Genomic DNA, 26,543 nt, shown 5'->3' with positions numbered 1-26,543 from the left:
TGGGGTCGGGGGCCCGGGGCTGCAGGTAGGGGAGCACCACCAGGACCCCAGGGCAGACACCGGGGAAGACTGGATGGGACCCCTGCCCAGGGAGGATGCGGACACGGAGGCCGCAGGGGTAGGGGCAGTCTCCACCGGGCAGGGACACGCTCCTCAGAGCTGGTCCATGGGGCGAGCCCAGGGACCCCCGTCACCCGAGTGACCTGGGAGAAATCCATGTTGGCGAGTCCACCCAGACCCGCAGCACGCGGCGGCAGCCAGGGAAGCGAGAGCCCGTCCTTAGCCAGGGCCTGCGTGCTCATCCGCGCTCCGCAGAGGATGGCTTTCCTGGGGATGACCCCGGCCTGGGCCCGGCCAGCGAGGCTCTCTGCCAACTTCCGGGGCCTCACACCATGGTCATGACCCTGAGCGCCGCTGGCTGGAACCTTCGAATCTTTCTCCTCAGGGCCTTGGAGGCCTTGATGCGACACAGCTTGGGCATCGGGGGCAGGGGTGGCCTGCGGGCCCCTGGGGCCCTTGAGGGCTGCGGGGGACACGCCCGAGGCCAGGCCCCGACCTCTGAGTCGCTGCTGCTGGACTCCCGGTCTCCAAAGCGGCTGGAGGTGTGGTCGCTGGCCCCGTCCTCGCTGGTCTCGGCCACCGTGGAGTAGAGCAAGGAGGCGCCCCTGGCCGACGGCTCGGAGCCCTCTGACTCACTCCTGACCCGGGCATCCTGGCGGGGCAGCCTGGGCCTGGCGCGGGCACACCCCGGCTGCGGGCCCCTGGCTCGGCTCACTGCGGGCCTGGGGGGCCCCAGGCCGCCCGCGACCTCCACGGAGGACAGCCACCTCCGCTGCTGCTTCCGCACCTGCACACCAGCCGCCACTTCCAAGGGGAACAAGGCCTGCACCGGGGCCCGGCGACCCTCCCGTCGGGTCACCAGCAGGGGCACCAGGAGGGGCACGGGGTAGAGTCTGGGCTCAGAGCAGGACCGGCTAGGCGCTGCCCCTGCCGGCACGGGCCTCCTCCCGAGACCCTGCCCCCACTCTGGGGGCAGCAGGGGGGTTGCGAGGGCCCTCCCGGGGGACGGCTGGACCTTGTCGGTGGCCCCTCTCTTGACCTTCACAGCCTTTGTCTTGGGGTGGCCTGTGTTCAGCCCCAGGAGGAAAGCTCCATGGTCAGCAAACGGGGGTTGGGCACAGAGGCCTGGGGCCAGCGCGGGGCTCTCCCTGCCCCCCTTCCTGGTGGGCCACCGGACCGTGCCATCCTGGCAGCTGAGAGCCGGCTGCAGAGCCTGTAGGCAGGGAGATGGGGCTGGCCCACGCCCCAGCGGAGGGGAGCCCCGTGTGGTCTCCCCACGGACGCAGCCATTCTGGGGTTCAGGTCCCTCCTCTGGAAGGCTCCTGGGATGAGGGGTGGCTGTGAGGCGCTCAGGTCCCTGCTCGAGGCTGTCCTTGCGGGTGTCCCCACTCCGAGGCATCCTACCCATCCCTGCTCTCTCTGGGGTGCACACCAGCCTGTCCAGGCCACCTTCCCTCTCTGCTCTCTGGCCACCAAGCATAGGTGGGGATAGGGGCCCCTCATGTCTTGGGGGTCCCTGCTCACCCACACTGCCCCTCAGGGGGATCCCTCGGCCGTGCAGCCTCAGCAGCCTGTCTATATAGGCCGCAGCTGGGCCAGCCTCAAGGACGGGTCTGGTCTGGATGGAGCCCAGGGCCGCCGGGCTGGGAAGGGGCTCCCTGGGGGGCGAGTGGCCAGGACTTGGCAGGGCCTCCTTGTGGAGAGCGAAGAGAGGGCTCTGCAGAGCCACAGCGTGCAGGGGGCTGGGGTACGGGTACACCTCCCTGCCTCCCTTGGACACCAGGTCACACTGGTACTTGGGGTCCAGCACAGGGGCCGGGAGGTCCATCCCGGGGCAGAGAACGGAAGTGGACTTGGGGTCTGCACTGGCCTTCTGGAGCTCCAGCTCGGATGGCAGGACTCTTTCAAGATCGCCTGGGAACAAGAAAAAAGAGCAAACAGGTGAACTGGGGACGGCCCTGGGCTCGCCTCCACGCAGCATCACGGCTGCGCGGCGCCCTGTGCGGGTGTGGGCAGGAGGCCGGCGGGAGCAGCAGCCCGCGCACGGTGACGCCGGGACACGAGCCTGCAGAAAGGGCTGGCTTGCGCGCTCACTCCGTCACCTGCTCCCAACTCCCCTCTCTGCCCCGACGTGCGCGGTAAAGCCTGGACGCAAAGTCGATTGTTTCGATGCCCTCGTTCACCCGAGGTTGGGTCACTCTGGATGCTGTGTCCGCTCCGATGACAGACGGTGCCCGTCAGGGTGTGTAAGGGTTCTAGAAGGATTTGTAAAATAACTTCCTGATGTCCACTTAAATTGTAAGAAAAGAATGCTTTTTATCACAGCAGGCTTGCTGCAATGAACAGTCGTATTCCCGTCTCTATCCGAAAACCAACAACGCCTGGAGTGGTACCTGTGGGGTTGGCACCGGCACCAAGTATACCTGGGTCTTCCCGGCTCTGAACTCCGCAGCCCCCGCCACCTGGGAGGGCGCCTCCCACCCCGCCCGGCTCTCCCTTACCTGTAGACACTGGCCTAGGCCTGGACACGCCCTCCTCTGTGGCCAGAGCTCTCCAGATGGGCAGGGGCGCTCCGTGCACAGTGGTCTCGTCAGCCGACCGGGGCCGGCCGTCCCCCGCATCGGGCCTGGCCGCGGGGTCGGCCGGCAGCAAAGTGTCCCGGGAGGAGTACACGCGGTCACTACACACGGATGTGCGGGACGCAGACAGGGAGCAGGAGCCGCCGTCACTCAGCTCGTAGAAGCCTAGACGGGGTGAGCGGAGGCAGTCAGTAACCTTGGGGCAGCGGCCCCCTTCCTGCCCGAGCCGGCCCCAGGGCTAAGAGGGGATCAGGATCTCAGCCTGCGGGCGCTGGGGAAGTCATCTGGGGACTCCCCGTTACTGTCCACGGTCGCCTCGTGAGCACAGTCCGTGGGAGCCCACCACCCGCTCGGCCCCCATTCAGGCAAGTGGCTTCCCTCTCCCTACGTGGCCGGGCCGCTGGCTTTCTTCTCCCTCTTCCCAGGTGCCCGCAGCCATCAGAGGAAGGACAGCACCCAGAGGTCTCCAGCCCACTCCACTCCACGCGCTGCACACCCAGACTAGGCCGTGGTTTTGCAAATTTACAAAAAGACTGAGAAACAGCAGGCGGTGCTGCCCACGGTCTCCTGGGTTTGCGTGTGCACCAGGCTCCAGGCACATGGGATGACACGCTCTAAACTGGGGGGGCTGGAAGGGCTCCAGAGACATCTCCTCGCAGCTCTCAACCAAGGGACACATGGGCAGCAGGCAAGGGGACAGTGTCCTGCCCACCTTCTCTGACAAACTACCCAGAGTTGAGATTCCATAAACCTGCAGACGATCACCTCCTAAAACAGCTCCTTACCATCTCCCTGCTACTCCGACCCGAACAGAGCCTGGAACGTGTGTCAGCCCAGAGACGGGGAGACACTCACGGAGGGTTCGTCCACCGGAAGCAGGCCTTCCCCATCAAGAGCTCCCCATAAACGCGCACTGTGCACACGCTCCTCTTTCCAGAAACACATTTAGGGAGGAGGAAGGAAGGGGTGCATAGTGCGTGCTCCCTGGGAACAGGTTCTCGGGGGGGGGGGGCTGCGCTCATGAGCCGGGCCTGAGAGCCTGGGCGGACCCCCCGGCCGCAGCACCGGCCCCCAAGGTGCGGGGTCCCCAGAGGGCAAGGGGGTCCTCTCCGCAGCGGCACTGCCCGCCGGCGCGGCCTACCCGAGCTGGGCCTGCTGTCGCCGTCGGCCGCCCTGCCGCAGGGCCCGCTCCCGTCCAGCTGAAGCTCGCCGATCTGCCGGTCCAGCTGTTCCAAGTGGGTCTTCAGGCCGACGTCCTGGCGTCGTAAGCGGTTCTACGGGGAAAGCGGGACACAAAGCTGTCCGAGTGCAGAGAGCAAGCCCGACGCCCGGGAAGTGAGCACCGGCACACGACGTGCCTCGCAACGCCCGCGGCTCCGCTCCAAAGCCCGGTAGCTCCTCTCCACTTCCCTAAGCCAAAGCTCTGGCCCTCTGGTCGCCAGAGGAAAAGAGCCCCTGCCCCCGCCGACCGGCTTGCCGGCCGCCACGGCAGGCCTCTAGAAGCGTCAGCAGTTCTCCACGAGGTATGTCTTCCTAAGGAGACTGACAGGGCACAAGCTCAGGTCAAAGGCGGCCCCTGCTCTTACACGCGGCCCAGAGGTCGCGCTCGGCTGCTGCTCTCGAGGCTTATGTAAGAACCGACCTTCCCACGCTCGTGTGCCTCGTTCTCTTGCTCAGTGGGCCCTGTGCGAACCCCGGACTTTTCAGGGCAGGGGAAAGTCCCCGAGGGAGAAAGAGCCCCCCTTCTTCGGATCCCCCTTCACAGGCGTCACCTCCACGCCTTGTGGAACCCTCAGGGACAGGGGCAGAGGCCCGGCAGGAGGGGGCAGTGCCTGCACTCAGCACACCTGGAAATCTGCCCCAGAATCTTCTGGGTTTAGAGGTTCACATCTTGGCTCTGCCCTGAGGCTCTACCCTCTCCAGGCTCAGGCATATACGGGTTATTACAGCATCAGCCGCACGTATGTGTGTGACCATATAATACGCGTATGTGTACGCGGTTACTGTCCATAATACGCATTTGCACACCCACAGTACATGACAAACATGCAGAACTAGCACGAGCGCCTCACGGATGTGGACTCGCTTCTCTCCATCATCAGGTAGCAGCGTTTTCAGGGCCTGCTGCATAAATTTCTTATTTTTAATCAACAATTAAGTTTAAGGCAAATAATGAATGGATGTAATTATGTGGTTCACCCTGTTTAAGAAAATGACTGTGTTTCAAATCTAATATCACAGGGGAGGAAGTTCCCTAAACCCCATAATTATCTCTGTAATTTCAGCACCGTGAGGCTGCGGTCTGGGAGGGAAGCAGGTGGCAGGAACTGCCGATTCTTACGAGGGGGTCGCGTGGGCACAGCCTTTGGATCCAGCCCGAGAGAGGTGACGTGGGTGACAAGCCCATGGCCTGACACAGTGCCTGGTGCGTGCCAGGTCGCCATCCCCGGGCCACCATGCCCAACTCCCCTTTGCTCGGGGACCACATCCACGGCTTTGAGAGCAGACTCCACGTGTCACAGCCAGAGAGTCTTATGCCACAGGATAATCTGTGAACGTATCACAGCCAAAACCAGTCCTGGATTTCATAAAAACTTTGTAATCCCCGAACCATCCAGTCCAGCCTGAACATGCGGCCTCTTGCTCTGAATATTTTCACCAAGGAGAATGTGACCGTGTCAAGAGCCATGGCAGAGAGAGCTGGGGGTGTGCGAAGTTGGGCTTCACGCCAACACCCTCCGCACAAAGAACACTACATTCAGGCAAAGGGGCCAGTGTGTGTTTTCACTGAGAATGACTTTTCCTTCCCTGTCCTAAATAGGGCTGCTGTGCCTTACTCTGTGGGGTCACAGCTCGATGCTTACACAGCAATCTGACTGCTTCTCTTCCAAATCATGATATTCTCATCCTTCTGGAGCAGGAGGGCACCTCTGAGCCCCCAGGGCTCCTCTAAGCCGATTTCCAAAAAAGAGAGTCCCCTCTGTGCGTCTGTGCTGAGAATGGCCGCTCTGTGACTACTGTGTGCCCAGCCAGGCCTTCGGTGGGCGGTTCCTGATTGACGGCAAGAGGTCAAAGACGCACAGGCTCGGGGGCGCACCGACGATTTACCGTGTCCCCGGGACGCGCAGCTCAGGCGCGGGCTTCGCTGTCTGGGGTGACACCGTCCTCGCTGAGGCTTCCCTCCCTCACTCGGGGGTTCATGTTTCTGCTTTTTCATTTACTCCTTGTGTCTAATTCTGTGCTGAGAGCCCAAGTTCAGTCTGTGACCAGGAGAGAGCACGAGCCACTGAAGCCGGCCACAGACAATCTCTCCCCACGTATTTCCTCTGCAGAGAAGACGTCACTGGCACACGGGCACCGGGGGACCAGGGCCGTGGCAGTCACGTGCACCCCCGTCAGAGCAGCCGGCGCGTTTGGGGGGCCCCTCGTCCCCACCTCTGTCCCCAGCATCCAGGCTCACTACCAGGGCGGTGTACGGAGTCAGGATCCCCCCCAGCCTGTGTTTGGGGCCGGGGTGAAGGCAGTGCACACCCACAAGTCCCCGGGAGGTGGGGTCGCCTGAGCATAAACCCAGATTCTGGGGATCCTGGTCACCCCGGGACTGCGCATCGGGACGAGCTTCCCAGGGAGCGCAAAGGGTTCTTAGGAACGGATGAACACGAGAGGCTGGAGAAGGGCATTCTACAGATCGCCGTTAAAAACGGACTCGGCTTATCCTTTCTCTGCGATGTTTGCTGTCTATACCCTAAGAGAACCACCCGGTTTCCCCTTCTTTGTCCTCGGTTTCCATCCACAAATCAGCGTTCCACTCTCTTCAAGCCTTCACGGCAGAGCCAAAGGACAAAAAGGAAAACTGCCCTCGAGTTCAGAACACACCCACGGCGTCTAAAACACCTTCTCTCTCCTCAAAAGCTGAGCGTCTACACAGGAAGCAGGACACAGGCGAAAGCCGCAGCTATCCCGGGGGCCGCAGACCGCCAGACTGCAGGAGAAGTCCACCGACCACCAGCAATGGCCAGGGGCACAGATGGGCCGCGTGGGAACTGGACGGAGGCCTGGCCCTGTCGGGGATGCCCTGCCCCCGCTGGGGACCTTGAGCCAGTTCATTCCCCGGAGGGTTCAGGAAGCAAGTTCAGGAAGCCAGCGGGCAGGCCCAGGAAGCAGGAACGCAGCCGACCTCCTGCTGACCCCGGCAGAGGCAGCCCGCTGGCTCTTGCTGTCCCTAATGCCAGCACCCGCCCGCGAAAAGCAGCCGCGGCCCGCTGCCACTCTCAGGACAAGTCACGACCCGCCGAGCCAGCTCCTGGGAAATTCTTTGGGGTAAGATGTCACGGCGGGGTCCCCAGCGGCCTTCCTCACGGCACCTCGGGGCACCTCTCCCAGTGCCACTGGCAGCCCCCGAGCGGGAGGTGGGGCCTCTGGCCTGCCCTGGGGCACCGCAGGCCACGTGGGTGTCGCGGGAACCTGACGCCTGAGCAGTGGACCGGCCGCCACCTCTCAGGGATGACTGGGCTCCCCCAAGTTATCCACGGATCAGCCCAGGACCCACCAGTGAGGAGCAGCTGCCCCACACGGGGTCACGGGGCACCGTCAGCTCCAACAGGGAGACAGGAAGGTTCTCCCCCAGGAGAGCAATGAAAGGCACTCCTGTATTTGCTCATCGCACACCTACTAAGCGCCTACTGCATGCTCCTTTGCCTGCTTCCATCCGAGTCACTGCGCTAACTCTGCTCACCCGAGTGCAGTGCAGGTCCCCAGAACCGCTCCCGCTCCTCGACCGGGGGACGCGTGCGCGACAAGGCTGCGAGGGCAGATCCAAGCCCTTCTGGTCTTCTCACCGGAGCGCGGTCACCCGGCCGGCCGCCCGCGGGGAGGGGTTGGGGGAGGCGGAGTGAGCGGCGCTGCGGGTCTGCAGCCGCCCTGGCCAGGAGGCCCATGAATCATGCTCTCCCCACGGCTCTAGCACTACTCCTGTGTTTTCCCTGCAAGAAAAACAGGGAAGTGTTAAGCCCTAGCTGATGTCACACAAATTCAGTTCTTCTCTTTTGATCACATAATCCACGCCAAGAACAAAGTTTGAAGACAAAGTCTGCGTGTTCCTTCTGGTCCCCACATTAAAAAAAAAATTAAACAAAAAACCTGTTTGATCTCTTCCAAAGGCTACTTGGAATTAGAGGCTGACGACTCGCAAGTCTGATTGGTGCATCCCCGAAGTCGAGTTAATCATCAGCTGTGCTCGTGCCCGCGGACGAGTTCAGGGCTGCCTCTCAGCTGTGCCCGGCTCTCCCCGGAGCCACGCATCTCTGCGGGCGGCCGGGTGCCACGGAGCCCTGGGTGCAGACACACAGGGAACCGGGGCCGACTGGTGAGGGCAGGCAAACCGCAGGTGCGGGTCCCGCTCCAGAGCTGGCCCCTGCCCTTGTGGGCGGCCCAGTCACAGGCGGGGCGCAGGCTGCGCAGTCAGGGCCCAGGTTCTGCTCCCTCCACTCTCTGCCTGTTTCTTCTGCAATGTGGCTCTGGAGTCCCCAGAGGCGTCTTCCAGGGTCTGGAATTCAGAAACACCCAGCGCGCCGGTCACCGGACGGAGTTAAGCAGAGAGGAAGGCCGCAGCATCGTGCAGCCTGCTGTACGAGAACAGCCAGCAGCTTTTAAACACAACAGATCTGGACTTCTAAATTTAAAAAATTCTACTTAAGAGGACTAGAATGAACGCCATCGGATATGAACCTGTCCATAGAGCCTTTTCATTTTTCCTTTAAAACGTACTTCAGTGCTGGAAAAACTCCCGAGTTGTGTCGGGTAGAGGAAAGACAAGGCCGGCAGCAGATTAAAACCGCAGGAACAACGTGGAGTGTCTTCAAGCCCGTGAGACGGAGCTGGCGTTGGGAGGAGGCAGGGGAGCCAGGAGACACACAGGTGCAGCCGCCCTAAGAGGGTGCCCGGTTCCCCCGCTCCGGGACTCCCCGGACACACCTCATCCTGCAGGTCAGGTTACACTTTGGAGCTGAAGCTTTCCTGGGAAACATGCTTTCCTCCACATTTTGTTACAACCGACCCGACCCCATCAAATCTGAGCAATTCGGGTGTGATGTACGGGGACAATTCGGGCTGCGCCCAGCACGAGGGCAGTGTCGCTCCAGAGCCCCGCGGCGGGGCCACCTGCACCCGGGGTCCCACACCCGGATCCCAAGCAGCCCCTGCCCCGGGAAACCGACTGAGCCGCTCCTCCCCGAGCAGCCCGGAAGGCCAGCAGGAGCGCGCGCTCAGAGCCGGTCCGCGGGAGCAGGAGGCAGCGCCACGGGGCAGCCCCGGCGCGCCTTTCCCAGTCCGGATCCCCACCCGCGAGCCGCGGGCCTCCGCGGCCGTCCCATCCGAACCCGAACTGCGTCCCCTTCAATCAGTGGGGCAGTCCGGCCACCGCGCTCCCGCACCAGGTGGCCCGGCCCCCAGTCGCCCCGCGCGCCCAGCACCCCCGGGGCCCCGGCTCCTTACCAGCTGCTCCTGCAGCGCCGCCAGCGCCGCCTCCAACCGCAGCTCCTGCGCGCGGGGGCCGCGGGGGTGCTCGGGGCGCGCGGGGTCTTGGGGGGCGGCGGGGCCCGGCGGGGACTGCATGGCCAGGGCGCCCCGCACGCGCGCCTGCTGTGTGGCGCGCAGCCCCTGCAGCTCCCGCAGCCCCGCGAGCGCCGCGCGCAGCCGGGCGCCCACCCTGCGGCGGTCCCAGCCCGCGGGCCCCGGCGGGCAGCTCGGCGCCCACATCCCGCGCCTGGCCTTCCCCGAGCCTGCCCGGGCTCCCTGGAGCCTGCCCGGCCTCCCCGGCCTCCCGGAGCTTCCTCGGAGCCGCCGGGGCCGCGCGCGCTGCCTCCTGCGCAGCTTCTCCCCGCCCCCGCCCCGCAGGTCTCCAAGGTGGGGTGGGACCTATCGGTGGCCGCGGAGGGCGGTGTCTGCACACGCCCCAGGTCACAGCGGCCGCCCCGGGCCCGCCCCGTCGTCGCGGCCCCGTGCCCTTGGGGTCCGGGGGACCTCGGTGAGTCTGGAGGGGACCAAAGGAGAGGGAGGACCCCAGCAGGAGGGCGGGAAAGGGCCCAAAGGGGAACAAACGGGGTGAAAGGTGGTGGTTTTTGTTTTGTTGTTGTTGTTGTTGTTGTTTTTAAATTAAGATAAATTCTTGGGAAGATACCACTTTTTAAGGACCATGGTACCTTTTTAAGCTTGTTATAAATTGGAAAAACGTATCAGCAGTGGGAATGCCCCCGTTTTGGCGGGTAATAACAGCTTTATGGAGATGCAGCGAACCTATTCTTACAGGGCACCCGCTCCAAGGGCACAACTTGGTGATTCCCTCTGTATTCCCAGCCAGCACAAGTGTGCCGCGGCCCCGGTCAGTGATCCCCAAGAAGCCATCGACCCTGAGCCGCAGCCTCCCGTCGCCGTCCGCTCTCGGTGCTCAAGCACCGCTCCTGCGCCTCGGCGGCAAACGGCCCGTGCGTGGGTCACACTGGCCAGTCCTTCGCGGCTGGCCTCCTCCCGCTGGGCCGCTGTGTCCACGGCTCCGCGTGCTGCCGGCGACCGCGTCCTTCATTCTTTCTGCTGGTGACAATGTCGCGTCCTGTGGGTAGACGCTTTTGCTTCTCCGCTCTTTACTGGTGGGCATTCCGGCTGGTGCCACTTTTTGGCTTCTTTGAAAAATCTATGGCCATTCAGGGTTTGCTTTTAGCCGGCAGTGCGCGTTCACTCGGGTGGGCGCCGACCTCGGAGGAGGGGGCGAGCTGGGAGACCTTTTGAACCCCTGACTGCTTTGATTTGTTGATTCGTTGGTTTGTTGATTTTTATTAGTTTCAAGGTAGGATTTAGTGCTTCATCAGCTGCATAGGACACCCCGCTCAGGGCGTCAGGTGCCTCCTTCACGCCCCTCCCCCACCTGCCCTCCAGCCCTCAGTTTGTTCCCGGGGAGTCAAGAGTCTCTTGTGATTTGCCTTCCTTTCTGTTTTCGTCTTGTTTTCTTTTTCCTTCCTTCCTTCCCTATGTTTATCTGGTTTGTTTCATATGGTCTCTGTCTTTCTCTGACTAATTTCCCTTAACATGATACCCTCTAGATCTGTATGTTTGCAAATGGCACGATTTCATTCCTTTTGATGGCTGAGTAGTATTTCATTGTGTGTGTGTGTGTGTGTGTGTGTGTGTCTTTATCCACTCATCTGTTGATGCACATCTCTTACTCTGTTGGTGAGAATGCACGCTGGAGCAGCCACTCTGGAGGAGTGTGCGGAGGCTCCCCCAAAACACGAAAAACAGAGCTACCCCATGACCCAGTAACTGCTCTACTAGGTATTAATTCAAAGGATACAAACACAGTGACCCAGAGGGGCACCTGCACCCCGTGTTTATAACAGCGATGTCCCCAATAGCCCAAATGTGGACAGACTGTTAAATTCTCAGCAATGCGAACGGAGGACCCCGTGTCAGCACGCCCATGGCAGCACCCGTCCTCTGCTTGTGACCGTCTCAGTAAGTGTGAGGTGGTATCTCACTGTGATTTTGACTTGCATCTCCCTGTGGCTACTGACCTGGAGTGTATTTTCATGTGTGTACTGGCCATTTGTGTATCTTCTTGGGCAAATGCGTATCAGATCCTTTGCCCCTTCTTAAAATTGTCCCCGAATTATTGAGATGTAAGTATTCTTTACATATTGGAGACACAATTTCATTATCAGGTGTATGATTTACAAATGTCTTTTCCCTTTTGTGGGGTAATATTTCACTTTCTTGGTAGTGTATTAAAAAGTACACTTTTTGTAGCAAAATTGTTTTTAATTTTGATGCAGTCCAACTTATCAATTTTTTTCTTTTGTTGCCTGTGCTCCGGGTGTTATATCTAAAACACCATGGTCCAACCAAAGGTCAGAGATCACATCTGCTTTTTTTTCTAAGAGTTTTTATGGTTTTGGTGCTTACATTTAAGTCCTTGATCCATTTTGAGTTGTTTCTTGGGCACAATACGAGGTAGGGGTCCAGCTCCGCTCTTCAGCCTGCAGGTGTCTCCCTGTCCTGACACCGTGTGCTGGAAAGCCCGTTCTTTGTCCAAACTGTCTTGAGACTCCTGTCGGTAATCAGCTGATTCGGATTCTCAGTTCTGCTACTGTAGTGTGCATGATCTTGTGCCAATTCCACAGCGTTTTGAATACCGTAGGTTCGTGGTGAGGTTTAAAGGCAGGAAGCATAAGTCATCCAACTTTTCTCTTTTTCAAATTGTTTTGGCTCTTCCGGGTCCCTATCATTTCCATATGGATGGAATCCATAGGATCAGCTGGTCAATTCCTGCAAAGAAGTTGACTCGGATTTTGATGGAGATTGCATGGAATCTGTTGATTGATTGAAGAAGTGTTGCCACCATTAAGGTTAAGTCTTCTGAACCATAAGCATGGGATTTTTTCTAAATATTTAGGTCTTTAATGTCTTTCAACAGTGTTCTGTAGTTTTCAGTGTGCAGGTCTTATATTTGTTTTGCTAAGTTTACTTCTAATAAAAATATTTACAAAACTCTTTTTGGTACTATCATAAGTGGAAATGTTTTCTAATTCAGTTTTCAGAATGTTCATTGCTAATTTGTAGAAATAAGCAGTTGAATTCTGTGGAATTTTTGTATTAGTTATAGTAAATGTTAAGTGGATTTCCTTGCATTTTTTAAATTTACAAGATCATGTTGTCTGGAAATAGAAACAGTTTTACTTTTTCCCTTTCATATTTGGATGCTTTTAAATTTCTTTTTTTTATCTTACTGCTCTGCCTGGAACTTCCATTACAATGTCAAACGGATGTGGTGTGAACAGGTATGCTTGTCTTGTTCCTGATTTTGGGACGATGTTCAGTCTTTTACCATCGAGTCTGACGTTAACTGCAGGTTTTTCTTAGATGCCTTTTTATCGGGAGGAGAAAATTCCCTCCGGTTCCTTGTTCCTTGTATTATTATCACTGAGATTTTCAGGTTATCCTATGATTTGTTGCTGTTGCTGTTTTCTCCGTCCCGTGTGCTTATCTTGTCTGCTGGTGGAGAAACAGCACGAGACAAGCTTAGAAGACCTCGGCTCCGAGACCGCTTGCCTCCAGGTTGCTCAGGTGTATAAGGAATGCAGCGAGTGAGGTCCTGGGTGCTGGTTTTCTCTACAGGAAAATTCATGATTCTTCCTTTACATTTTCTTCCAGAGAGAGACAGAGAGAGGGTTACACTGGATATGAACCCTTGTTCAGTTATCTCTCTTCCCCCCACCTGTGGACTCTCTTAGCGGTGTCTTTTGGAGAACAGAGACTCTTCATTTTTCTGTATTCTTATTTATCATAGGTCCTTTTTGTGCCATTTTAAAGAAATTTTTGCTCATTCAGGATCTTCAAGATATTATTTAATGCTGCTTCTAGGAAATCTATGATTTCACTTTTTTCATTTAGATCTACCATCCACCTGCAATGGTTATGTATTATAAGAGGTGGGGGAAATCACTATTTTTTCTCAAATACATAACCTAGTGCAGTATTTGTTGGGGAAAAAAAAACAGTCCTTTTTGAACTGTGATGCATTTCCACCTTTGTCATAAATATATTTAGGTCTGTTCTGGGTTCCCTTTTCTATTTGATTAGTTTCCCTATCCTGTCACTTGTCCCAATTATTGTGGCTTTTTATGCTGTGGTGACACCCAGTGGAGCATGCTCACCCACCTTGTTCTTCATGGGTGTCTTGAGTACTCTGGGCACTTGACAATATTGTGTGAATTTTAGACTCAGCAGGTAGATCTCTGCAAAAAGCCTGCTGGTTTTTCGACAGGGATCACACATTAACTCTAGAGTTTATTTGGAATGAAATGGTTTCTTTATACTATTTCTTCTAGACAGGAAGAAAACATGGAATAAAGATTTGGACATGGAATAAAGATTTTTTATAAAGATTTTTTAAATATCTCAAAATAATATTTTATAATTTTGTGTGTAGAGATCTTGCACATCTTTCGTGAGGTTTATCCCTTCTTTCTTGGTGTTTTTTTTTCCCTTATACTTTTGTCAATGTTACCTTATTTTTGTTGGTGATGTATGGAAATGCCAGGGATATCTCTAACAACTTTGCTAAACTCATTTATTCTCTTGAATAATTTATCTTTAGATGTTTAAATATTTTCCCATATACTTTCATATCATCTGCGACTGATGAAGTTTTAATTTTTTCTTTCTCATCCTTATGCCGTGTCCGTGTATCTCTGTCTTGATCTCTTTATCTCCCACCTGTCTGTTTATTTGGTGTTACTTCAGTGGCTAGGACGTTCAGTACAATGTCAAAAACAGTGATGATGTCATGCATCTATGTTCACGTCCAAGGGCGGTGGGAAAGTTTTCTGTATTTCACCATTAAAAATGATGTTTGCTGAATGTGTTTTGTAGATACTGTTTATCAGATCAAGGAAATTGTCTTCTGTTTCTAGAATGGATATTGAATTTTACCAACTATATTTTCTACTATTGAAATGATTATACTACTTTCTTTTTTTCCCTATTTGATGTATTATGTTAATCAGTTTACAAATGTAAAGCTAACCTTGCATTTTTGGATAAAGCAGATTGGTCATGAGGTATTTTCCCCCTTTGTATGATGCTGCATGTAGTTTGACGTGTTTTGTTTTGGAGTTCTGCATCCGTTTTCATGCGTGAGGTCAGCCCCTCCTTTTCTCTTGTAAACTTTTCCTCAGGTTTTCAGAGTCAGACTGTGCTGGCCTCACAGACTGAGTGAAAATATCCCTTCTTGGCACTCAATGTAAGGGTTTCTGTTCGATGAAGATAATTTCATTCCTGAGCATTTGGTAGAATATAGATGAAGCCACCTATGTCTGGGTTTTTTGGTGTAAATGTTTTCAGTTATGCGTCAAAGTCCTTCATAGCTGTGTAATTACTCAGACTTTCTGTTTCTTCTTGTGTCAGTTTGTTGCGGATGTATTGCTCCAGATTTCTTCTCATCGTGTCCGTATTTTCAGTTGTGTTGACGTAAGTGTTCTATGATATTGTCTACAAATACGTATCAAATGTGCATACCCCCTGCCCAGCTTTTCCCCTGTCATTTGGCTGTTTGTGTTTTCTCTCCTTCCCTGCCCCCCTGGATCAGCCTTAGCAATGGTTTCACAACTTCATCAGTTTTTTTTCAAAGCACCATCTTTTGACTTTGCTGATTCTTTTTTTGTTTGTTTTCTCATCTGTCAGTCTATTTTCCTCATTATTTGCCTCAGTCTCTTTACTCAAGGTATAACTTACTTGATACTTCTTCTAGGCTCTCGAAACGGATTCTTCACTCATTGGCCTCTCCTTCCTCCATTCGGCATTGCTCACACCTCCTTGTGTAGACAAGAACCCGTTACTGGGAAAGTGCTGGGTCCTGCCCCGTCTTACATTGTGTTCATTCTCTTGACCTTAAGATCAAATTGTGGGCTCACTTGCCTGCTTGGGCAACATCTGAATTTGGAGCTCTCTGCAGAGGAGGAGGACAGCTGTCATGTGCAATGGTGTTAGGAAAGTCATGCCTGGCATCTCATTGTCCTAGAATGTGAGAAATAAAGGAATTTTAGCATCTTGTCCTTCTTTCTTCTGCCATTGTCTCCTGTCCCTAGCGTCATAGGCAGAAAGGGGGCCCAGAAAAGCTGGTTTTTGCTTGTCTAAGGGAACCCTCCCTCTCCCCATTGCTCATTTTTAAATCATAGGAGCAGAGAACTCTGCTCTCTCTCTCTCTCTCACACACACAAGATCAAAGTGGTATGCCCGCTCACAAGTGCCCCCTGAGAGTGGGTTTGAGCTCAGGGAACAGTTTGGGGCCCCCAGGAGGGAACTGGATTCGTACCACGGCCCAAGGCTCCCTTGCAGACGGTCGGCATTTTTTCTGGCTTTCCCATCCTTTACCTCATTCCTATTTCACTGGTCCTATCCTTTGTTTTCCATGAACTTGGAATCCTTGTCCATTTCTGAGGAACTTAATCTGTCTTTGTTTGCACCCACAGAGAATGCTGTTTCTTGGGCCCTGGAGAGCTGGCCAGAACCTGGGTGTGCATGTCACGAATCCAGCCTCCTGAGCCAAAGCCTCTGATTCCTGAAGAACAAATCTGCTGCTCCCCGTTACCGTTCACTGCAGAGCCACCAGCCTCCACATTTGGTTACATAAGGACACAGAAGGTCCGAGAAGAAGGAGAGCTTTTGAGTTTTATCCTTTTCTTCTCTCTTATGAATCACATTGTTTAAGCTATGAGTGTTGACATACTGAGCCGTAAAGATAGATACCCATCAAATTAGAAAAATTTGGTGGACCTTATTCTCTGGATCATTTTTACATCATACCATTTTTATTTGGGGGATATAGGAGCTTCTTGAATTTCTCTATGGATACAAACTTTCTGTTTTGTTTTTTTTTTTTAAAGATTTTATTTATTTATTTGACAGAGAGAAATCACAAGTAGATAGAGAAGCAGGCAGAGAGAGAGAGAGGGAAGCAGGCTCCCCGCTGAGCAGAGAGCCCGATGCGGGACTCGATCCCAGGACCCCGAGATCATGACCCGAGCCGAAGGCAGCGGCTCAACCCACTGAGCCACCCAGGCGCCCCTCTGTTTTGTTTTTAATTGTCTCTGTTTTGTACGGTGTCAGCTTTTCTATTCACCTTTGACTCTCTCTTTCCGATTGTGACTGGAGGATTCCTGGATGCTGTTCACCTGGGAGGCAACAGGAAGGTGTATCTGGCACTTAAGTTTGGTTTCATGGTAGAGAGAGAGGATGCAGAGCTGGCTGGAGTGCTGTGTGTCGCCCAGGGTCAGATGCGAAGGGCGGTATTTGTGACACCAGCGCCATGCCTCCCTAGATATTTTAATCATTTACATCAGTTGTGGGTATAGATCATACTTTGTTTTTGTTTGTTTGTTTGTTCATTTCTTTATTATCATGTTCATCTGGTTTCAGTAGGAGGACATGTGCTCTATACACTACTTTATATGAGAATCCACTAGAAGTTTTTGCCTTCAGACAAAGTTTTTGCAAGTCTCAAGCTTGTGAAAAAGTTATATGTACAGTATGAAAAACGTTCTCCTGTTTTCCCAGAACCATTGAGAATGCCCATCACTATTAATACCTTAATATTTTAATGTGTATTTTTTACACACAAAGGCATTATCCTAAGTAAGGGATAATTTAAAAAATCAATTAAAGTAACTAATTAATTATTAGTCATTAATTTTAGTAATTAAAATCAAGACATTGATGTTGATTCATAATTACCATCTAATATTCAACTCAGATCTCCCCAGTTATCTCATCAGCGTCCTTCAGGTCAGAACAACCCTGTCCAGACTAATGCATTTACCTGTCCCATCCTGCTGGTCTCTGTCAAGCTGGAGCAGTGGCTCAAATTCTTCTTGAATTACGACTGTACTTGAAGATTCTGGACCTGTTATTTTGTAGGATGCTCCTTGGTTTCATTTTGTTAAGGGTTCCTCCTGCTTCCCGTTATGTACCCAAGGGGGGAATATCACAGAAGCGAGGCTGTGCTCTTGTCACGCATCCGATGGAGGGACGCACACTTTCAACACTGTTGACACTTACCACCTTGATAACTTCATCTCTGTCTGTCACCTGTGTGCCAGTCTGTCCATCCATCCAGCTACCCACACACCCCCTCGCCCATCCACCATCCAGCCAGCCATCCAGCCATCCACTTGTCCATCTATCCATCCACCGTCCATCTGTCCATCCGCTTATCCCATCCAGCCACCCATCATTTCTTTCTATTATCTGTCATGTGTCTATCTTTCTGTCCATCTACATATCACTTATCCTCAGTGATCTCTCTGCGCTCCGTCTGCCTCTCCCATCCTCTCTCCACCCATCAGCTGCCTCCTCCCTTAAGCTCTTATGCCAAATGCATTACTCTACAGCTGCTACATCCAACTCTAAACAGACACACCCTGTTTCACTCTGCGGACACAGTTAATCACACTTTGTTGAAGGACACTTGGTTGCTTCATGTCTTCCTACTGCAGCGGTAATGCAGAAAGCATTCCCATACATGTGGCCTTGCTATTGTTGCTTTGATTTCTGTAGGCTGTGTTCTCAGGACTGGAATTTCTCACGTCTGAGAGCATCTGTGTTTTTATCTTAACATGCCAAGATTTTCTCTCAGAAAGATCATAGCAGTAACCAGTACGTGTTAGTGCAAACTCCAAACCCACATCATTGCTGATACTGAATGTCTTCCTTCTGAAAACTACTTTCGAGGGGTGAAGATAGAGTATCTCAGTGTCCGTCTGGTGAACGACGCTGTGACTCCACTGAGTACGAACGTCTCTGCGTGGGTTTGTTAAGAGCTTATACTTCCTACCCCTGGGCTTCCTGCTCAGTCTTCACCTGTTGTCTTCATCTTGCTGGTTCTGGCTGGTGTTTGTTGTGTGTTGCCTGCGTTCTTCCCTGCCCAGTCTGTGGTTTTCCTCCAGCTTCGTGGTGTTCTCGACATATCAGTGCTTAACACGTTCTTCTTTTTCTCTTTTACTGATGTCTTTTATGATGACTGTCTTACTTAAAAATTCTTCCTTATTTCAACATGAAATCAGTATTTTGGCAAACTATATTCTTTTTTAAAAAAGATTTATTTATTTATTGTAGAGAAAGAGAAGGGGGAGGGACTGAGGGAGAGGGCTAGAGAAATTTAGGCAGACTCCACGCTGAGTGCAGAGTCCGACGTAGGGCTTGATCTCACGGCCCTTAGACCATGACCTGAGCTGGAACCAAGAGTCAGATGCTCAGCCAACTGAGCCCCCCCAGGCGCCCCTCTCATCACCTTTGCACTGAATGGACATGCTGCCTCTGTTATAATACCCACAGCCGGAGCTCGTCCTTCTTCTGACCTGTTCGTCTGTCCTGAGGCTCATCACTTTCTATCGAATCTGAGGGCGACGTCCACTGCAGTCCATGTGAGTAAGTCGTTGACGCGGTAGAATGCTCCTGATGCGTCACTGAGACAAACTGCAGGTTATAAACTCTGTGGTTCCATCAGGAAAGTGTGCGTGCGTGTGTTTCACACACAAGGGAGTGTGAGGGCCTGTGCACTGGGAATGTTAAAGGTTCCATCTGGGTAAAGGGATTGTAGGTGACCTGATCTCCTTACTTCCTGTATTTATGTATTGATTTTTAATTTTATTTAATATGTATCTTTGGGGCACCTGGGTGGCTCAGTGGATTAAAGCCTCTGCCTTTGGCTCAGGTCATGATCCCAGGGTCCTGGGATCGAGCCCCCCATCGGGCTCTCTGCTCAGTGGGGAGCCTGCTTCCTCCTCTCTCTGTCTGCCTCTCTGCCTACTTGTGATCTCTGCCTGTCAAATAAATAAATAAAATCTTTAAAAAAAATATGTATCTTTTTTTTTTTTTTAAAGATTTTATTTATTTATTTGACAGAGAGAGATCACAAGTAGGCAGAGAGGCAGACAGAGAGAGGAGGAAGCAGGCTCCCCACTGAGCAGAGAGCCCGATGCGGGACTCGATCCCAGGACCCTGAGATCATGACCCGAGCTGAAGGCAGTGGCTTAACCCACTGAGCCACCCAGGCGCCCCAAAAATATGTATCTTTTATTGGGGGGGAGGGGCAGAAGGGGAGGGGGCTCTCAAGCGGGCTCCATGCCCAGCGCAGAGCCTGCCTCAAGGCTCCATCTCACAGCCCTGAGATCATGACCTGAGCTGAAATCAAGAGTAAGACACCAACAGTTTTTGCTTTTCCTAAAAGCATTACCCAAGTGACTAAATAAAAAAGTTAACAAATCAGTGACTCTCCTTGCCTTATGAAATAAAAGCCGCCAGCTAAGCTCTGCCTTCAGGTCTCTGGAGCTGTGATAGGCCCACATGTGTATGGCCGGGAAGCGGGATATTTAAAGTGAGGACCGGCGTAGGTGTTCCTCACCCAGTACTCCGAGAAGGCTGTAATGGCTTATTTATTTTTACTGAAGGGAATGACCCGTTAACAAAGTTGTGCAGCTGGCGACGGTGGTCGTGGTGATAGGGTTTGTTACGCGACGATGCTTCCGTTGGTTTCAAAAAACTAGAAGGATGATTTACTAAGTCTGAATTCACATTCGTATAAGTTTTCAATATTCTCGATGTTCATGAGGTGCCTTAAGAATTCTCTCTATTTTGGCTTTTCCACGTAAAGCATGGGCTGTTTGGAAGCAGTACCTTCCGTCCTTGTGTCTTGACTGGCCTCACAAAGGCAGGAAGCTCCACGGGGCCCCGGAGAAGCTTTTCCCCAAGAAAGTGCTCCCAGGGCACAAACCACAGGGAAGGAACTGCTGTGTGTGTTGGAGGGGTCAGGGGAAAGTGCACCAGGGAGCGGCAGGTGTGCGGGGGGCACCTTCTGAGGGAGCTGTTCTTTGTCGCCCGCACATGTGGGGGGGTCCAGCCACAGGTGGAGCCGTGGTGGAGCCGTGGCCAAGCCACCAAGGTGCCTGGAGAGTGGAGTCCTGCACGCAGAGGCCCTCGGTGTCCTGTGCCCCAGACCTGTGGGCTGGCTCCTGCTTGGCAAGTGCCACGGACTCTGGGCATGGGCCGGGGTCTGGGTTTGCACATGAGGGTGACCTCGTGACCTTTGCTCACGGTGACTGCGTGTCCTTGACAGGTGCCGAGGACCTGAGCTCGGAGACGTGTTGAGCTCCTTCAGTGGGGGTACCGAGGGGCTCGTGAAACCACCAGCTGCTTCTTCATTTTGGTCTAAAACTGTGTGCGAGCCCAGAGGCTTTCCAGCAAAGCGGGAGTTGTCTTATACGTTGAATAACAGACTCGGACCCAGGGGTCCCCGCAAGCCCGGCTTAGGGCGCAGCCTCGCTGTGGACTTGTTCGCTGAATGTCCGACCGCCCTGCGCAGAGCAGAGGCAGCACACAGAGCCTTCTGCGTTCTTGGCCCTGCCCCCCGGGCAGCTGACGTGCCACTTACGGGACAATGTGCATGCCCGGGCCACCATATAAAGTGGCACCAGGGGCTTAGAAGTCCTCAGGTTTCTTAGGGTTGTTGTAAATGACGATCATCTGCTTCCTTCTTCTCCAAGAATATGAAAAGATTGTTTTAAATCCACAAGGGACCGAGTCTTCGTCATGAACCAGCCACAGCATTATTGGGTTACGGCCTCAGCTCACGTTCGAGCTTGGGAAGTGAGGCCCTCGGTGCTGCAAAGGAGCCCCCGTCCGGGAGTGCAGGGTAGAGAGGAAGTGACTGAAAACCCGGGGCGTCCTGAGAAGAGGCATCGTGGGTCAGCAGCACCTGCAGGCATTAGCCGCTGTTCAGCCGGCTTGAAGAGTAGAGAACAGCCTTGTCTGTGCGAGGCTTCGAATCTAGGCGTTGAGAAACGTGGGCTGAGCGTTCACTCTGCCCGGTCAGCGGCCGCACTTTCAGCGGGACGGGGGAGTGAACACCCAGCCATGGGGTCCCCATGCAGCACGTGGGAGCACAGAGAGGAGGAGGTGGTCCGGACTGTCCCCGGCAGGCGCGCTCCGTGTGGAAGGAGGACCTGCCGGCAAGTGTCCGCAGGACAGCGGGAGGCGGCTCAGTCGGAGAGAGGAGGGAGCCAGGTGTGGAGTCCGTTTCGGCCCGTTTTGAGTGACATCTCCCGGGCATGGAGTCAAGGGTGGGGCGCACACTCTCCTGCGTTGTTAGTCAGCGGCACGGTGAGCACCGCCGAAGAGAGGACGGGAGTGACCAAGGAGATGAGGCCCCACTGGGGCGTCACCACGGCGCCGGTGGCCCTCCGGCCAGGCCCGCAGAGAAGGACGCCTGCCCGGAGCGCAGGGCACGTCCCGTCCGGCTCACAGGGAGCCCGGGACAGACAGAGGCCCGCCCGCCCTCGGGGCCAGCTCTGTGCCGGCCTTCTCCGGTGGCGCTGCGGCTGTCCTCGGAGTCCCCCGTGAGGATGGGCCCCTGCTGGGGTCCCCCTTTAGAAGGACGGCCCCGAAGGGCGCTGACAGTGCGCGCCCACGACCGATGGAAGAAGCGGTGGAAGAGACAACTCAAGTCCGGACGATTCTTCCTTCCTGACACTGGGAAGCAGCAGCAGGAAACCAACCGCGTCAGCAGATTTCATCACAATCTCTCATTCCGCGTGAGAGAGCGTGACCCGGAGTGGCGCCTGGGCTTCCTGGGCTTCTGCCCAGTGTGGGGGGGCGTCTGCCGGACGGGACGGCAGCTGACTCTGTGTCCTCCTGACTCCTGCTTCCGTGGCCCTCCCCCACGCCCGGCCCGCCCGTGTCCCTGCCACGGGGCCCCTTGAGCGCAGCCCGGCTTACGAGGGGGCGAGGGAGCGGCTGCCTCACACCATGCAGCATGGGCCGGGCTGCGGGCTCAGGGGTCCACATGGGGCACTGGCTCCTGCGCCCCGAGAGGCCGTGTTCCTGCCCAGCTTTGCTCGGGCAGACTCCTCCTGTGGGAAGGCAGCAGCCCCGGGGGTGTGTGTGGGGGGGTGGGGCGTGTGGGGCCACGGGGGCAAACCCCCTGAGGACGAGTCTTGGTGCACATGCTGTCCTCTGGACAGACGACAAAGGACGAAGTCGAGGGTCCCCCGTAGGTCTTCCGACGACTAGAGCGACAGCACGTTTCCACCTGGGCGTGGGCGCCGGAAGTTCCTACCGTGGTCACATGTCACGAAACAGCGTTTTTCTTGGGTTGTTCCTCATCGTCTCTACGAGGCTAGAAGCCATTCAGAGCTCAGAGGCCTGCAGAGCAGCTGGTAGGCTATGGGGGCCCACGGGCCGCGGTCTGCTGGCCATGGCCGGATAGGCAGGTGCAGGGGAGTGTGTGCAGGGCGAGCGTGCATGGGGCTGGGGGCTTCGGGCCCCTGAAGGCTGCCGCTGACTTCCACGCGGAGCTCGGTGCCGCGCTCAGCCAGTGGCTGCGGGCCTGCCCACGGTCAACCACGGCCTTCCTTACTCCTTGTTTATAAATAAATCATCTTTATAAGTAAATCACTTTTTTTTCTGGGTTGCAAACTGTAGTAAAAAACACTAATAGCACTGAATCAAAATGGGGCAGTCCTCTGGACTGTGAAGGGAGGGCTCTGGGGGGAGAAATGGTGTTTGATCCGGCTTCGTCCCCCGCGCTGGGCCCACGTGCTTCCGGCAACAAAGAAACGCTTGGTGAACTTAGGAGTCTGTCCTTGTCACCGGAGGGCACAGTGTTTTCACGTCCATTACCTGTGACAGTCTCTGGTTTTAACGATTGTGTCATTTGAAGCTTCCCAGAGCCCTGCAAAGCCTGGGGGCCTCGCCTTCACTTTACGGAGCAGAAACCAGCGCAAAGGCATTGGCGAATGGTTTCCGTGTCGTGCTCACTCCGGTCGGGACTCCCCTGGGCTGGGGTCCTCAGAGGGGCTGGGCAGACAGCCCCGGCCAGGCAGCTTTCCAAACCAGCTGAGAGACACTGACCTCAGGACCGTTGGGGCCCAGAACAGCAGCTTGGCCGCCCGTCCCAGAGGGCTTTCTGTGCTTTTTTCCAGCATTTTCCTAATGCAAGACTGAGACGTTCTGGAGGTAAACTGTCTGTTTTGCTTGATTTACAATGTTGGGCTTAAGTAAAAGGCCAGAGTCAGAGCAAAGGACTGACCAGGAAGGTCACACAAGGCTGTGCCCCCTGAGCCCGGGGCCCTCTCTTCTCTGGAACGGCCTCCGGCTGCTCCCCGGGGAGCTCACGCCGGGGTCCTGCGGCGGCCGCTCTGATCTCAGACCCGGGGCAAGGCCTGCGGATGGGCTCGCTCTGGAACCCGCGTGATCGCGGTAACCCCCTCCAGGTTGACCTCGGCTCTGCGCGGGCTGGGCGACCCCTGGTGGGCACGCGGGAGGCTGCGGGCGGGCGACCGCGGGGAGGGGGATGGGGAGTCCAGAAGCCCACGTCTTGGTGCCGTCAGGTGCTGTCCGTCCCACGGGCTCCTGGCTGCTCCTCTGGAGGAGGCCCCTGCCCGCCGCCCCTGCCGCCACCCCTGCCCGCCGCCCTCTCCCGCCGCCCCTGCCGCCGCCCTCTCCCGCTGCCCTGGCCGGCCCCGGCCTCCCTTCCCTGTCTTTGCCTCCAGCCCCCTCCCCCCGTAGTTGGCACCCAGAGCCGGGACTCAAGCTCTGGCCCATCGAGAACATCCCCTCCAGCTGCGGACCCCTGAGTTCGACGCCTCCAGTTTCCTGCCGGGAGGCGGGCGTTAGAAGTGTCCGGCCCACGGGGATGCTGCGGCGACCCAGGGTGCTAACGCAACGCTTGGCCTGGCCCAGGGCCTGGAGAGGTCACGGGGCATTGCGCACCCTCGCCCCCATGCCCCTCTCACTGCCCACCCCTGCAGGGACCCCGCGTGGGGGAGGGGCAGGATGGTCCGTAGACGGCAGCCGCCGAGGCCCCCGCACACCCCAGTCTGGGGGAGGTGGGCCTGCAGGGGGCTGGGGCGGCCCCTGGGAGTCCCCCCAGGGGCTGTTTCTAATGACAGTGGCCGCCTGGAGAGGCAGACGTTCTAGTCCAGTCACGACGTGGCCTCCACGCCCTCCCGCGTGCCCACAGCGCACGGCCGCAGCCACGAGTGGGTTCGCTCGGGTGGAAGAACATGCAGCAGAGGCGACCGGTGACCGTCGCTCCTTCTGAACCCAGCTGCCCCGTCATGCCTGTGGGGACCAGCCAGCTCGTGAGCGCGGCGAGGACCCGGGTGGTCGCTCCAACACTCCTTCCCTGGTTCTCGTGTCCCCTCACAGTCACCCTCACGGGTGGGCAGGCTTATGCACTCTGGGCACCTGCTCGTGCTCCTGGTCCAGGAGACGGAGGAGCCTCTCCCAAGCTGTGAGGGGCCCTCGCAGACTGTGGCCGGTCGCACATCCATGTCACACCGAGAGGACACGTGTGTGGGAGTCTGGACTTCACAGTGTGTGGTGTGCATGTTTGGGGGTCCGACGTCCCTGCCAGGTGGGGGTCTCTGTGGGGGGTGCGGCCGGGGAGGCAGCGGGGCGCTCGTGGGGCTTGCTAGGATGACAGCAGGAGTGGGAGGGAGGGACAGAAGTGTGGGGAGGGGTGAGGGGGCCGGGGAAGAGCCGGCCCTTCATGAGGGGCAGGGGTGGCCTGTGCCACCGTGGCCGGTGAAACCCACCACCAGGGTTAGCGACACCGGAGTCCGAGAAGGTTGAAGGGAGAAGTAGCGACTATGGCCCGGGGCGTGCTGATGCCGGCTCTGCTTGGCCGTGGGGCGCGGCCCAAGGACGGGGGTGCGGATGGCGGTCTGGCTCGGCCCTGACGCAGCCGGACGAGGCCGGCCTCCAAGAGGTGCTGAGAATGACCCCCACCCACTGCATTGGCGGGGCCCCCGGGGAGGGCGGGAAGAAGAGATCGGGAGGAGCGGGTGGTGAGTGCAGCCGGGGGGAGGCCAGCAGGCCAGCGAGGAAGGCCGGGGCACGGGGTCACCACACTCGGCACCGGGGGCCCTGGTCCCCTCAGGGTGAGCCGTGCCGTGGGGCGGGACCAGACAGTGCTGGGCAGAGGAGGAGCTGTAGAGCACGACAGTGTGGGCGGGACACGGGGTTGCCGAGTGGCCCTGGACGGGGTCCTTCTCTAGCGGGGGGGGGGGGGGGCAGCAGGTTAGTGGGCTGGGACACGCCGGGGCAGGAGAGGGCTCCACAGGGGAGAGGCTGAGGGGGCGGCAGACGAGACCCATGGCGGGTGCAGTTTCCACCGGGCGGCAGAGGGCAGGGCCCGCCCCGGAGCTGAGGCGCCTGCAGAGGCAGGGTCAGGGCCCGGAGCTGGACCAGGGAGCTGAGGTGGACCCACGTTCCTTTCTGAACACAAAATTGTCTTTCAGAAATCGGTTCACCTTCGGTCCACACCCTCCTGAAATCTAGGTAGCGTCTTCAGACTCAGTGGGGTTGACGACCAAGTAGGTCTGGGAACCCAGCGGGACGCGCACCTGCCCCCACCGTCTCGGCGCCTCACGCCCTCCGGGCAGCACACGCCTTCTCGCGGCCTTTCCCACGGGGCTGCCCTTGCGTCACCGGCCCCGGGCGAGGGCCCCTGAGCGCGGCTGTCTGGAGCGCCCACGGGTGTCTGTGGAAGCCGGTACCGCGTGAGGAGACGCCTGGCGCATGGCAGAGCTCCGACAGGCGGCTGGTGTCACCGCGCACGCTCGCGGGACGTGATGTTTGCTCGGCATCTGCTGTTCCTAAAAACCCTGCCACCGCCTCGCAAGTCAGTCCGTGTGGATGGCCGGTGGCGCAAGCCTGATGCCCAAACCTCACATGGCAGGAGACGCCGTGATTTCGTTCCGTGAGGACCGGATCTTCAGTTCGTCAGTTTGTGTCGTTTATATAATCAGGGGATCCCAGACACACGGTCTTTTCTTTTCTTTCCTTTTTTTTCTTTTTTTTTTTTTTTTAAACAATCTAGTTTTTAAGTGTTACGGCTGCTCAGTTGCTTCTGTCTTCTAGACAACAGATACCGTGTTATTCATGAAAACAGATTTCTTCCTTATGATATCAGTTGTCAACTCTGCAAACGTACTTCTCGCGCAGAATGTAAAGGGGCCCCTTTGACGGCGAAGCTGGTGGAAGCGGCAGGGGGGCGAGTGTGGGGCTCGGGGAGCGGAGTTCCCATCAGCGGCTGGTGAACGGACCTTCTCTGTGCATTGACGGGGGCAGGGCTGTGGGGAAAGCGCTCACCGTAAGGTCTGGGGGTGGCAGATGGCACTTCAGGGCAGATGCTACTTTTTTTTTTTTTTTTTTTTATGCTCACAGGACGCCTTACAGTGGCTTCCACGTGATGTCGCAGCTGCTGAGCAAGGGCTTCTGTCCGGGTGCGTGCACTGGCGCCTGCTCTCCGAGGTCCCGGGACGCCCTCCGTGTCAGAGGGCAGCTCTCAGCGCAGCC

General features: G+C 56.2%; 1 protein-coding gene and 1 long non-coding RNA gene across 4 annotated transcripts; one reads left to right on the top strand and one right to left on the bottom strand.

Annotated features, from left to right (window-relative positions):
- Window positions 1-236: 236 nt before the first annotated feature.
- Window positions 237-9,639, bottom strand: DACT2 (dishevelled binding antagonist of beta catenin 2). Of its 3 annotated transcripts, XM_082729425.1 has the most exons (5): window positions 9,132-9,639; window positions 3,781-3,913; window positions 2,562-2,804; window positions 1,931-1,974; window positions 237-1,273 (listed from the first exon to the last, which is right to left on the bottom strand). In XM_082729425.1, the coding sequence occupies exons 1-5, from the start codon at window positions 9,393-9,395 to the stop codon at window positions 386-388; spliced, it is 1,572 nt and encodes a 523-aa protein (XP_082585551.1). In that variant the 5' UTR covers window positions 9,396-9,639; the 3' UTR covers window positions 237-385. The 3 variants fall into 3 exon arrangements, with proteins under 3 accessions (XP_082585551.1, XP_082585549.1, XP_082585550.1); XM_082729423.1 differs by having other exon boundaries at window positions 237-1,974; window positions 9,132-9,638; XM_082729424.1 differs by lacking the exon at window positions 9,132-9,639 and adding an exon at window positions 4,981-5,095 and having other exon boundaries at window positions 237-1,974.
- A 2,360-nt stretch (window positions 9,640-11,999) lies between these two features.
- On the top strand, window positions 12,000-16,248 carry LOC309865494. Its single transcript, XR_014312136.1, has 3 exons — window positions 12,000-12,466; window positions 15,659-15,830; window positions 16,095-16,248. It is a non-coding gene; the product is annotated as an uncharacterized lncRNA (long non-coding RNA).
- The last annotated feature ends 10,295 nt before the right edge of the window (window positions 16,249-26,543 follow it).

This window comes from Mustela nivalis (assembly GCF_964662115.1).
Source record: "Mustela nivalis genome assembly, chromosome: 5".
NCBI lineage: Eukaryota > Metazoa > Chordata > Mammalia > Carnivora > Mustelidae > Mustela > Mustela nivalis.
Note: the sequence above shows the minus strand (reverse complement) of the source record. Positions and strands in the feature narration are given on the sequence as shown.

Bases quoted from the DNA above. Each gene is read 5' to 3' on its own strand.
- DACT2 (XM_082729423.1), bottom strand. From the start codon at position 9,395: ATGTGGGCGCCGAGCTGCCCGCCGGGGCCCGCGGGCTGGGACCGCCGC. The intron at 2,805-3,780 runs GTAGGCCGCGCC...CACCCCGTCTAG, and splicing joins CGACAGCAGGCCCAGCTCGG to GCTTCTACGAGCTGAGTGAC. The intron at 1,975-2,561 runs GTAAGGGAGAGC...TCTTGTTCCCAG, and splicing joins GCCTAGGCCAGTGTCTACAG to GCGATCTTGAAAGAGTCCTG.